This window comes from Aplysia californica, unplaced genomic scaffold (assembly GCF_000002075.1).
Source record: "Aplysia californica isolate F4 #8 unplaced genomic scaffold, AplCal3.0 scaffold00761, whole genome shotgun sequence".
Lineage (NCBI taxonomy): Eukaryota > Metazoa > Mollusca > Gastropoda > Aplysiida > Aplysiidae > Aplysia > Aplysia californica.
The window spans coordinates 75481-89218 of NW_004798031.1; the positions used below are offsets into that span (position 1 = coordinate 75481).

At 39.5% G+C, this 13738-nt stretch overlaps 1 protein-coding gene across 3 annotated transcripts in view; it reads right to left on the reverse strand.

Annotated features, from left to right (window-relative positions):
- The window catches only part of LOC101853126, a 33933-nt gene extending 20387 nt beyond the window's left edge, over nt 1–13546 (reverse strand). For all 3 annotated transcript variants that reach the window (XR_004859188.1, XM_005109269.3, XM_005109268.3), the window contains exons 1-4: nt 13386–13546; nt 4537–4950; nt 3827–4156; nt 2134–2280 (exon numbers count right to left, since the gene is read on the reverse strand). Coding sequence is in view for 2 of the 3 variants with exons in the window: in XM_005109269.3 (XP_005109326.1) it covers nt 2134–2280; nt 3827–4156; nt 4537–4779 (720 nt within the window). In the remaining variant the exon portion in view is untranslated. The remainder of the gene's footprint in view (nt 1–2133; nt 2281–3826; nt 4157–4536; nt 4951–13385) is intronic.
- Between the last annotated feature and the right edge of the window lie 192 nt (nt 13547–13738).

Consider the following 13738-nt stretch of genomic DNA (forward strand, 5'->3'; position numbering starts at 1 on the left):
GGGACACTGAGACTCAGGTATTTCAGTCTGTTCTTAACTTATTTATATTTTCCCCTCATCATATTCGCCTATATTTACTATATAAAAATGAATCTTGCTTTGAGCCTGAGAAAATGCCTACAACCAGAAAATACACTGTCAAGAACCAGTCTCTAACTCAAAATAGAGTAATAAAATGAATGGCTCAAGTAGACCTATTCAGTGTGAGAGGTGTAAGAACTGTGGGAGGGCAAGATGCAGTGACACTGAAAATCTGCGAATCTTGAACAGAAAGCTAAAATATAGAATATATATACAATACATATAATTTACTATCACCTACCCAATGAAACGGGAACCCTTTAGTTACAAACACACGGCTTACAAGGTTAGCACCAACGCGCCCTTTGCAGAGAGCTCTAGACAGTAGTAATCAAAATTCTGAAAAGTAAAATCTGCTTCCAAGTTTAGTTTTTGTCAACTGGTGTTGCCTTTAACTCCCCCCCCAACCCCCTGTTCGTCTTTAAAAAAAAATCAATAATCCCCCCTTCCGGAGTCCTATACTTCGCAGCGCTCAGACTTTGCATGAACTTTGGTGACCTCAACCATCGCCGATACTCACGATGTAACGAAAACGCACAGGTTCAATGACCGTGATGATGGCGAGCCCGACAAGAAGCTTATATAACTTTCTTTTTCTTTTCACAAGTGACAGCACAGGACAAACGATTTATTTTCATGGCGACACAGCGTTTGTAATGCAGAACAAATGTGGCACTATCAGACTACTAGATAGGCCCCACCGTCAAATTTCTGGGTGGTAACGAAAGCGAAAGTAGATCTTGATTTTCCCGATCAAGCTTCAGTATCGCACGTACACTTCCACCTGTTGCCGCCATAACCGCGCGTGCGCGTGTAACATACTCTCAGGCCGGGAAAGGCCGAATAAATATTATATCACAATCGCGACTGGCAAAAATGAACTCAAGGACATCATCGGATTTGGTTTTCAATATTCGAGAACGTTTATGTATTTTCCCGGGTCTTTCACGCGGCAATTTACCTATTTCTTCAAATTCCCGTTGCATTCTGGGTCTCGGCGATTTTTTTCAAATTCCTGGGTAATTCCAGGGAATCCCGAGGCCTGGCAGTTACCCAGTACACCTTTTCCGGTCCGGTCTGTCAAAATTCAAGGAGTTTTCAAGGAGATTTTTCCTTGAATGCAAATTCAAGGAGTTTTCAAGGAGATTTTTCCTTGAATGCAAATTCAAGCAAATTTCAAGGACTCCTTGAATTCAAGGAGGCTGCGGGAACCCTGGAGAGAGTTAAGAGAAACACGAAGAACGCAAGTGAGGAGACACACACACACATACACACACTGACGGAAAGGAAGGCAGAGAGATGCACACAGCCACACGAGCGGACATAGGATCTCGCCTAGGGCAAAGCTACACAAAGACAAAAAAAATTTTTTTTAAATTGAAAAAATACAAAGACAGTCGGGTAAATAAGAAAGGGAGGCTGGCTGCGATTTCACCTTTGACCCTCGCTATCCATTAATCCAGATTGTGTATTACGCGCGAGGTGGGATGAAAGCTCTGGTCGTCTAAATTAAGTTTTCATTTCCGATTCGACCACAACAAAAACAAACAAGCAAACAAAAACTACAAATGTACCATGGCGGGTAAAAATAACAGTGCACACTTTTGTGGGACCGCTATAGCCAAGGCCTACTAACAAACAAAGGGAAATAGCACAGGAAATTTTCTACCCGAAAATCTCTTGATTATGTCTACTTCGCACTCCAGCACGTTTCGGCATTAAGCACGCTTACGCTTTCTCCTGATGAACGTGCTTAAAGCCGGCATGGACTGTATAGACTATGTAAAAATATTAACACAACTGAGCAAAAATTGTAGTCATACTTTGAAGTATGCTTCCTGACACAACAACTTAACATAAACAACATTATAAAGGGAGAAAAATAAAATGGTCTGAGTCAAAAAGAAAGGCAGTAAATTTTACAAACTTTGGAAAATATAACCTTACATACAAACTCTATGACTGCGATTTATCAAACTGCGAATCTGACACTGCAGCCCCCCCCCCCCCCTCCATCCACACACATAGGATAAAAGACCCCCGAGGACTAACCTGCTCATCCCGTGAAGCCAACTCTAGTTCTAAAGCCTGTAACTTCTCATGCGCTGCCTCCAGAGCGTTTGTCAGTGAGTCTCGTTCTCCTTCCATGTCAATCATTTTTTGATTTGCCTCCCTCAGCTTTTCACTGAGATACTCCACCTTTGACGGACAAAAGAAAAAAAGGAAGCATCGTCCACCAATGAGCGACAAAAGCTAAATCAAGTCATCAACGTGGTCTTTGAAACATATAATACTTCTGTGATACAACAATACAATAGATTATAATAATCCCAACTTTAGTTCAACCCACTTTGCACTGCTGGAAATCTACAGGTAACAAGAAAAACCTTTAGACAAACCAACACTGTAATAAAGAAAAATAATATTAACTATGTGACTTCTTTTTACAAATCCATACTATAAATAAAGGGTTGGCAGTACTAGTTTCCATATTTAATACAACTTCCCACTACCTTCTTAAACTCCAAAAACAAACTGGCGTGAAAGAGACTAAACAAAATGTGACTATAAAACATCTTACAGTCTTTTCACCCGTAACTCTTTCTCTGCCCATTACCAATATATCAGCAGCGCGACAGCACCATTTTCGCCCATTACTGATACATCGGCACAGGCTATACCCAAACTTTATTTAGTTTGTAAATACTTGATCCATATTTTTTAGTTTTGATATAAACAAAATCTCAAAAGTAGAAACTTCCTGCAACGAAATATAGTGTCTATAACTACGGCAGTGGGTGGAAATTGAAATTGTTGAAGTATTTTGTGTGGTGTGTTTGTGAAAGCAAAACACGAAAGATGATCACACCCATTTCTAGTTCTAGTTATGTTTTCTTGGCCTGGTAGTAAACAACCCTCTAGGCATATAACTTGTCAAACAGACTAGGGAATTTTTCTTTAGTAAACTTGGGGACAAAGATAATATTGTCTTAGAATCCTTAGCTTTAGATTCTGATTCGGCAGATGATTGAATCGAGAGTGAAAAGCGTGAAAGACATAATTCGTAGGTCTAAATCTATAGTGAAAGCAAAGAGGATAGATGGAGATAGGGAAGTAAGTGAATATGCTTGGAAATGAAAAGGAAATTAGAAAGCCAAGAGAAGTGAAAATCAGAGGATAATGACCTAGATCTCTGTCTAAATCTAAACTTGGACAAGCAAGTGCAACTCAGGCAATTTCTGATTCATTACAACTTTTGGTATTGTCACAGTGATGTTACAAAATTGACCATAAAATCTCCTAGAATTGCACAATTCCATACCCTTTTGCATGAACATGCAGGGAATTGTAATTGAATGTAACATTCATTTTATGAATGTAGGAATCTTTTTTTGAAATACAAATTTTATTATTTATATTCAAAGTCGGAAATTTAGTCTGTCTTTTTATTAGCTCTAATGTGATGGACGTTCTCCAACAAGTATCAATTACGTCCTTTGCCTAATCAAATATTTTTAAAAGCATTTCAATGCTACGTTTTATTACCTTTCAAAATATGTATGACACTACCTACATTATTTCATTTCACTTATGAAAATCCTTCCCGAACATACACACCTATCATTCACGATTGGAGGCACAGAGAAAATCGGTGAGAGCTGGTATAAAAATGGGCAGAGAATGAGTTAAGTAGCTCAATTAAACTACACACGTTTATTCTTTGGAAAAATTAAAGGAACCTCACCTGCTCTCTCAACATAGCAATATGGTCAATCTGATCCTGTATTGTGGCCACACTTGTCTCATTCTGCTCTTTCTGCCTACTCAGTTCTTTCTGAAGCTCTTCCTCTTTGGCCGAGACCTGGCGCATCTGCTCCATCAGGTAATCCGTATTCTGTTGAGCTTCACGCAGTGACCTTGACCTTTCTCTTTCACTCGACTCAATCTGATCAGAGTTGCGAAGTTGTTTCCGCAATGAGGCCACGTCATCTTGCAAGTCTTTCACAGTGTTCTGGTGTTGGGTACCTGCCTTCTCAAGCTCCAGATGAAGGTCATACTTCTCTTGCTGTAAAATCTGTTAAAACGAGACCCACAAATTTTTTTTTTTAAATAAAAAAATAAAATTTACAACCACAAATACTGGAGATTAATTGAAGAGAGGTATGAATATACCAAAAGTGAACAGTTTGCTTTGATCAACTTTACATTAATCATTAGCTGACAGAAACAAGCGGCCGATACAAATTCCTCATCAAACTTTATTTCTTATTGTCAACTTTGAAATGACAACTACTGGGTAGTAGTACCTCTAACACACAATTAAAAGTTAACATAAAATCGAGAAAATGTCCACTAGGAAATTCCAGTCATTAGCATTACAATATTGCTAATCTATCTATGATGCATTGCCATTGTGTATTAGACCCGTTAAAGTTCTGAATCTGAAAAGCTCACCTCTATCTTTCGAGAGAAATCCTCAACCATCTGATCATAGCGAGTCTGCAGCTCTTGATTTGAGTCCAGCAGAGCCTTCCCCAATTCAGCAGCCAAGATCAGGTCACGTTCTTTGTGAGCCAGCTGAGCATAGACGTCGCTGGTTTCTTCTTCCAGACATTCCCCTTCGGACGTCTCATACCCAGCACTGCTGTCCTCCATAGAGCTGGGTTCCTTTACCTCCTTATTCACAGATTCAGCCATGGCTAGATAATTTGGATGTAGCCCTCTCAGTTTACATCATGATCCATATTCTTACGCATGATGCCTAAAGGGTGGTATGCAAAGACTGATAAAAACTGTAAGATACAACTTTCGCCAAACTCCTTACTTCACATGTTATCTTGACAGGACTTCAGTTTCTTGCGTCTCTTCCTGACAAAAGATAAAAGAAACAAGGTCATGTGGTAATATTCACAGAACACTTCAGAGCATACAAAATAACAATTATCCTGCATAAGCGTTGATACTGCGGCACAGCAAACTACATGACTGCATCCAAAGGCCGTTCGTTAACGGGGCAAGACCGGTGGAGCCCGTCACATTTTGTCGGCTGGACAGCGGACAAGAGATTTATTGCTGATCTAAAAGACTTCATTCAGTTTCAAGTAAATCCAATCTTAAGGTACTTTAAGGTACCCCCCAAAAAAGATAGGGGTTCACTTATTGCCCACAAGGACTCTTTCCTTCACCTCTGTTCTATCAACACTGGCTCGCAATTTTGCTATCCCCATCCACTGTCACGATAAGCAACTCTGCGTGTGAACACTGTGCTATAAGCCGGCGATTTCACAAAATTGCCCACAGGGGGCAAAGGAATCTTACGGTAGCCAATTTGGCTTTCCAGTTGCTCACAATTGAAGGATTAGACTGTCTTGAACAGTACATTCATTCAGTACATTACATTTCTTCAGTCATATTTATATCGTTAAACCTGTCTCTTGTTATTGTCACAGTAGTACATTTATTGTCAGCCTAGTTTTAATCTTTACTGCGTTTTAAAGTTTAAGGCACCCATGGCTCTGATAGGTGTTCTTTTTGACCGCTCATTTCTTAACAGGCCCAGACCCCAGATCCACTCTGCTGTTGTAAGGGAAAACGACAAATGGTCCAGCACAGGTAGCGAGGCAAATTTTTCATGAGGGGCAAAAAAACATATTCACTTTATACTCATTTATGTTTCATTCTTTTAAGCTATAATTCACCAGATAGGGGTTAAGGTGTCCATAAAGTTGTTTAAAATTTGAATCACTTAGGTTGCACAAGCAGTTATTCGACATTCGTCATTCTCCCTTACACAGCACGGCCCACAGCGTCATTTTTCACCCGATTCTGTTAGTTTTAGATAGCGTGACTCAGCAGCCCACTGGAGCTCCCCGGCTCATGGCCATGGGGTTAATGAGCCCTGAAACGACTTTGTTGGTGTCAATTAAGAAATTTGTAGTTTTGTCTACGTTTGAAATGACATAACTTCTTCCCCATCCCACACAGTAAACCATTACCTGATGTACTGTCTTAAGATTTATTCTGCGTAAGAATGGTTGATTTCTGTGCCTTAGTTTTTGTTCTAGACAAGGGTTTGTAGAGTACCCAATTTGTCAAATTTAAGTTACATACTTGACTTACGAATAAATGACTGTTTGTTTAAAAACGGCTTGACAGATCTCTCCAAAATTTGCATTAAAACAGACTATGAATATCATGTCTTTCACCAAGAGATATCTTAAATCTGTGCATGTAGCAATAGTCAAGCCATAAGAGAAGAAAGATGTACATCTGCATTTTTTGACAAAAGAACAATTTGAGAGCGAAACATTTGGAAATTGACCAATATTATCCCCATTCGAACCCCAGATCATTTGTAACAACAAGAGTGTCTAAAAAGATTATTCGAAATTGAATGGCTCAACTACTCATAATGTCTAATCAGCGTAGGAGAGTCTGTAGTACAGTCAGATACCAGTGTAGTAGAGTGGGTCAGATAGCTAGATCTATAATATCATAGGTAGTGTCAATTGCCGCCACGTGACGTGGTGACAGTTGACGCCAGACAGTTGACGCCAGCGTCAATCGCCGAGTAAATTGGAGCTCTTTTGCATTGGTGAGTAGATCTAGCCTATGTCATGTATGCTCCATGCTGCGTTCGCGAACTTCCGCTTACGAATGCCTCTCTGTCCCCCTCTTTCTCATTGTCACTGTGTGTGTGTGTGTGTGTCTCCCTAACCCCTGTCCCCGGGATTTATGTTCCCCGATATAATAAGCATATTTCTGTTAGAGTTTGAGAGCGTTTGTGGCCTATTTCTAGAATAGCCAGTGTTAGTTTTACACCGAAGCGTAGGCTAGCCTACGTCTCATTCAAAACACGCCAAGTCGAAGTTGGTAGCTCTAGATGTTGGTCCAATGAAATTAGAGAACAAATTGACCCACATAGATGTGAGGAGCTCGAAAGGAGAGAAACAAGACTTCCATTTTACTGTACACAAAATCTTTCATGAACTTGCATTTATGCAAAATGATTACCTGATAAAAATAAGGGTAAATTTTTACTTTTAGGCACCCACACATAGATGCATTGATCTGAGGGCTAAACTGTCATAATTTTTGCTGTAGAACACACGTATGGCCACTAAAACCCTTGCAAATCAATTGTTTTCAAGTAAATATCAATCCTAATTGCCAAAACATCAAACCATTGTGAAATGCAGGGAGGCATGCCCCCCTGAAAACCCCCAGATTCTTTTTAGGTCAAGGGCATATAATAATTGTTAAATTTACTATTTTCAAACATTGATTTGCGGCAAAAATGAAGACCATATCGCGTTTAGCATGTAAAATATTACTAGAAAAGAAGTACAGAAAACGTGAACATGAGACGGGTGCATAAGTAAAAAAAAAAAAAAAAGTTTATAGATAGTTTTGAATACCATTGTGTAGGTAAAAAGAAGAATTTGAGTACAAAACATTCAGAAATTGACCTATACTACTTCCCTTCGAACCCAGGAATGTGTGCAAAACTACTCGTTATGACTTTTATCAACTAGATCTAATGAGAGGGTTTAGATCATCTAACTTATAAATTTTGTCATGAGTTCGTAACACAAAATGAATAGAAAGCTAAAGATGAAGCGTTGTTTTCAGACCTGACACACCAGTGTCAATTGCCACTGCTGCGTTACCGTTACTCGGTGGCAATTGACGTCACCAATATTATATGGTGAAAACCACTTTATTTAGATGTACACTATCATTGTGTCCAAATGTTGATAACAAGCATTAAGAATCATGTTATTAAGCTTGCAAAGAAACAAATGTGATAAATAATTGAAAATGACCGAATGTCAAAATACTGCCCGAATCCATGAGAAAGCAAAAAAAATATCACAGAACATGAAAATAAATCTGGTGTCACTTTCTTCACACCCAGTCAGGCTCAGTGAGTCAGGGCCTCAAATATATAATATGCAAGCTGAAACAGTACATTCCTGTGGGCATCCAATCACAGGGCTTCCTGTAGCAAGTTTCGGTTTACCTCTCGGGCCAGGCAGATAAGAGATGGAGATATATTTAAAGCTTTAAAGTTGACATAGAGATCTAGATTCTAGATCTACCTATTTTCTGCCAAATTTTGACCGAATGAGACGGGAGGGTTTCTATAAATTTACCAAACATTTTTTTCGGACCCAAGTCCGAATAGATAAAACCCGTGCCGCACGAAATAGTATTAGCTGTAGTGTAATAGTAATAGGGTGGGTACGGGGTTCAGGGTGGGGGGCGCACCCTGAAATAATGTGCCGTGACACGTAACATCTAAACTAACCATTTGAGACGTTTTTCAATGACAAAATCGTGTTCAGGGCCCTAAAAGCCCATAAAAAGCTACAAAATAATACCCTACTATATGAGACGGGAGGGTTTCTATATAAACGAAGTGGCTAGGGAAGTACGGCGAGCCTGAGAGTCTACCTGTCGACTGAAACACAGGTCTCATTAGAAGATCTAGATCTAGTAATTATTCAGGTTTAAAATACATGCAAGTCTGAACTAAGTCAGTAAGTCAGTAAGGCACCTTTCGGTTTTGTCTGAAATACAAACATTTTAGGCAGTGCAAACTAAAAATTTCATTTACAATTCAGCCATCAATAATAAGTACGGCTAGCCTAGCCGTCTAGCCATACTCAAGTGAAAGCCAAGAAGTCTATACGGCTAGCCAGCCAGTCTAGCCGTACTTATCTTAGGCCCTATTAACATTAGAAAACAGGTCTCAGTAATTATTCAGGTTTAAAATGCATGCACTCACATTAAGGCACCTGGTTTCTCCTCAGGTAGAATCTACCGCAAACTAAAAATTTAGGCCAGCTCTATTTCTCCGAACGTTCGGGAAAATAAACTTGAACTCTATTTCTCCAAACGGTTTCCGTTCTCGAGATTCGTTGATAATAGACGAATGGACTGGCCCGTGTGAGTGTGAGTGTGTCTGTAAGGTGTGAACGGGTGGGGGGGGGGTGCCGAGGATTTTTTTTTTTAATGAAGGATTTTAGTTTTTGCTGGGTGACTAGATTTTTCTAACGAAGCGATAATTTCTCCGAACGTTCGGAGAAATAGTGCCGATCTTTATTTCTCTGAACGGATTCTGGCTTCCGGTCTCGTGATTTTTTGCCTATTTGCGAGAGTTCGGCGCCTACTTTCATCTTGCCATTCTGCGAGGTCTGGGAAGGAGCAAATTTTTGGGTCAAGATCTATGTCAATTTTCAAAAACGTGAAAAAGAAAGGTTTCACAACAGAAAGAAATCAAAATTAGAACAGCCCATAAACAACCACAAAAATTAACAAATAGGGCGTGTGACCACCTGTCCGAAGAAGATTGGCTGTTTTAACCCTAAATCTGCGTAATTAAAAAAATAGTACAGAGGATATTACGTGTAAATTATGGAATCACACACAAGGGGCCTGCCAGTGTCAGTACATGTAATCGGTTTTTGTGGAACGCTCTAATATAACTTATTTAAATCTATATATTTTTAAAGAATCTAATGAAGGTAGGAACATCAAATTAAAAGACATTATCACTTTACAACATCCCCCCCTTTCCCCAACAAAAAAAAACAATTATAGAAAAACAACACATCAGAACAATTATAGCAAGAGAAAAAAATTACACACCAACAAACTAAAACACAACAAAGAGGGAAAAATAAAAGAGGAACAGCAATACGAATCGTATATAACTATGTAACATTTACAACAAATCAACGTGGTGACAACAAGTGAGAAACAGACGAAGTGAAGCTAAGTGAACTTTCTTTCAAAAGTAAAGAGGTGCGGTTTCTTTTTTTTTTTTTGACTTTTATTCCCCGATTCGGGGACCAAAAATTTCCAAAAAATTGAGCCACAATTGATTGGTCGCGAAACAAAGAGATGCTAGCTCTATGTGTCGTTATCAAAAACCTTCCATAGATCTAGATCAAGACAGCACACGAGTGAACACAACACATTAAGTTTTTAGAGAGAAGCACCCTTCATAGGCAACATGTCATATAGATCTATATGTTGCGAAAAACTGTTTGGAACTGTAGCATTTCTATAAATATTTACTGAGGACATCTTTTGGACCGATTGAACCTTATATTGTGTACCAACAATCTTTGGTAGGCCTATAATATAATTAAAGATATAGATCTATATCCGAAATTTGCGGGAAAGGATGTGATTTCAGTGTTCGGAGAAATAGATAGTAGTGCCCAGCTTTATTTTCCCGAACGTTCAGAGAAATAGTGCCGGCCCTTTTCTAATTTATGCAAAATAGGTTATTGCCAAGGTCGAGCAGTCTTGTTTTCTCGCAGTACCTTTTGATGGTATTTTCAAATGCAGTATAGTCCGGGAACGTTGCCCCAACCACAACTGAAGTATCTAAATATATTCAGACATTTAAAAATCTCTACAGCTCTAGAAATTGAATTTGATGCAAAAAGTGCTTCTCAGTCCTCGCAGAATGGCAGAATGAAAGGATGACGCCTAAATCTTGTATAAAATAATATTAATTAAGATCATTTTTATCGAGGCCCATTTTTATAGCACCCACCCCCATGTAAACACAGCTCTAGGCGCTTTACATTAACGAAGTGTATACAGACCCGGTAGGGGAACTCTTTTGTGATGTCGGAAAGTTTCAGCGCCCAGACCCCGTAGTAGTGTGTGTGTGTGTGTGTGTGAGTGAGTGAGATAGAGAGGGTGACTGCTCGATTGAAATTATGACATTGCTCTTTTCTTCAAACTGTGATTCCTCCCAACTCCAAAAACGGAGAAAAAACAATCGTTCATCGAAAAGACATCCACAATCTTCATTTAGATCTAGATCTAGGCTAACCTTGAAACTAGAGCAATGATTTAAGTCTGTCTGTCTAGATCTAGACCATAGATCTAGAAGTAGAAGAACCTAGATCTAGAATCTGGGTCTACACTGAGCCAAGAGGGTAGAGGGCGCTGAAACTTTCCAAAATCACAAAAGAGTTCCCCTACCAGATCTGTATACACTCCCTTACATTAATGCATACACGAACAATATTCATACACGGGACACACAAACACACACACACTCATACACACTGACACACACTAGCACACACATTACACGCACACACATGTACGCCAAACACAAACATCTACTTGCTTATATGCGCACGCTTACACATCGTTAAGAAATGAGCACATATAGATAACCCCAAAAATCTCTAGATCGGAAACCCTTCGGAGAAATAGAGTTCAACTTTAAAGTCTTTATTTTCCCGAACGTTCGGAGAAATAGTCACTTTGAAAAATTCATATATGTGCAATTCAGTAGGCCTATTTTTTTGGGGGGAGTGTATACAGACCCGGTAACCGGGAACAAAGTCACAAAGTATACAGACCCGGTAGGGGAACTCTTTTGTGATTTTGGAAAGTTCCAGCGCCCTCTTGGCTCAGGGTAAAACTAGGTTCTTCTAGATCTATGGCCTAGGTCTAGATCTAGACCGACAGATATAAATCATTGATCTAGTTTCGAGGCTAGCCTATATCTAGATCTAGAATCTAGAGACCTAGAATCTAGATCTAGATCTAAATCTAAATGAAGATTGCGGATGTCTTTTCGATGAACGATCGTTTTTCCCCCCTTTTGGAGTTGGAGGAAGGCCACCTCTATTCTCACCCGGGATGAGAATAGTGCAGGCGAGTCTTTTGGCTATTCTTACCCGGTGCGCGTTCACCGTTATAGCCTAGATCTAGGCCAACAAATTTTGCGTTCACCCTAAACCACAGAATTCTACACTGTGATAACAGAAAAATTGTAGAATTCTGTTGCGTGAACAAACGTTCCATTACAACTGTAGCCTACTAAAAGCGTACAATTTTGTCTGTGGGCAGTGGAGAGAGAGAAAGAGAGAGAGAGAGGAGTAGCGCAAGAACTTCCGGTCAAAACAAAATGGCGACCTGCGTAGTTCGGCTCGATGCGAAAAGTTAAATAGCTGTAGCATCTTTGTAGACAACCAAATTAATTTACTTTTGTGTTTTAACATCATTTTTTAACTTTGTTTTGGTCAATTTGATCGTCCACACCGATAGACAGTATTCAGAAAGAGACAGAGAGAGAGAGAGAGAGAGAGAGAGGGGAGGAGTAGATCTTGCGAGAACTTCCGGGCAAAACAAGATGGCGACCCGCATAGTTCGGCTCGATTCGAACAGTGAAATAGCCATAGCATCTTTGAAGACGATCAAATTAGTTTAATTAGCTTACTTTTGTGCTATAACGTAATTTTTTCTTGGCTTTCATCAATTTGATCATCCACACCGATAGATAGTATTCTAAAATGAGGAAAAGGAGGTCTTGTTTCGCACCGGGTGAGAATAGCCTACGGAGGCAAGTCTCACCCGGGGTGAGACTGGTAGATCGTTTTTCTATTCTCACCCCGGATGAGAATAGTAGCCACTTCCTTGGAGGAATCACAATTTGAAGAAAAGAACTGTCATAATTTAAATCGAGCAGTCACCACCCCCCCTCTCTCTCTCTCTCCTCTGTCTCTGTGTATCGCTCACATTCTCTTTTTCTTTGTTTGTCTCTGTCTTTCTTTCTCCCCTCGTAATTCCCACTCTATCTTTCTCTCGTTCCCTCCTGCCAACTGTGTCAAACATTTTGCTAGCACTTCCCTCTGCTCTCTCCTTCACTCACTCACTCACACACACACACTACCGGGTCTGGGCGCTGAAACTTTCCGAAATCAGGGGTCTAGATCTATACTTCGTGACTTTGTTCCCGGTTACCGGGTCTGTATACACTTCGGTTTTTTTTTCAGTTTACTGATTACAATTCTGTAGGCCTATTATTTTCTTTTATGTTGGTCAGTCTAGATTTCTAGATCTAGACTCTATAATCTAGATCTAGAATCTAGCCATCATGTTAAAAATATGTATGGTAGGCCTACGGCACGGCACAGCTAGATCTAGCCCTGCCCTGCTGTCTACTGTCTACGGAAGTACGGCTAGCCTACTAGACTAGATCTAGAAATAGTAGTCTAGTCGTCATTAAGTACGGCTAGCCTCTTCCTTCTAGATCTAGATCTAGATCTATAAATTCACCCTTGCACTAGATATTAGATCTAGAATCTAGATCTAGAGTACAGTAGTAGATCTAGTAGGTAGACTAGATTCCTAGAAATCTAGATTCTAGATTCTCTTCTAGATTTCTAGATCTAGACTCTATATTCTAGATTTCTAGATCTAGAATCTAGAAGAGACCAACAAATCTTATCTTACAATCTCTTTAAACTTCGTTTCCTTACTTATGATAATCCATTCTCTTTCACACAAAATATTCCTTGGTTAGTTGTTTCAAGCAACAAACAGGAGATATAATGCGACCGTTGCGACTCAACTTTAGACTTTGAAGACTTGGACACGCGTTAGTCACAATCTGTCGCAACTTGGATTGACTGAGTGAGACATAAACAGGAAGTGGATTAATGAACATAAAGCGGAAATGTACCAGAGTTGTTTATCCTTGGAACACTCTTTTGCTATATTGTAAATAAAAGGCATTTTCTTTTCTATATACCAGATTGCACTTTAAAAAAAACAATTTTTACAATGAAATATTATTCTGTCGGTGTGTTGTGAGTTTTATTAAGCCAATTTA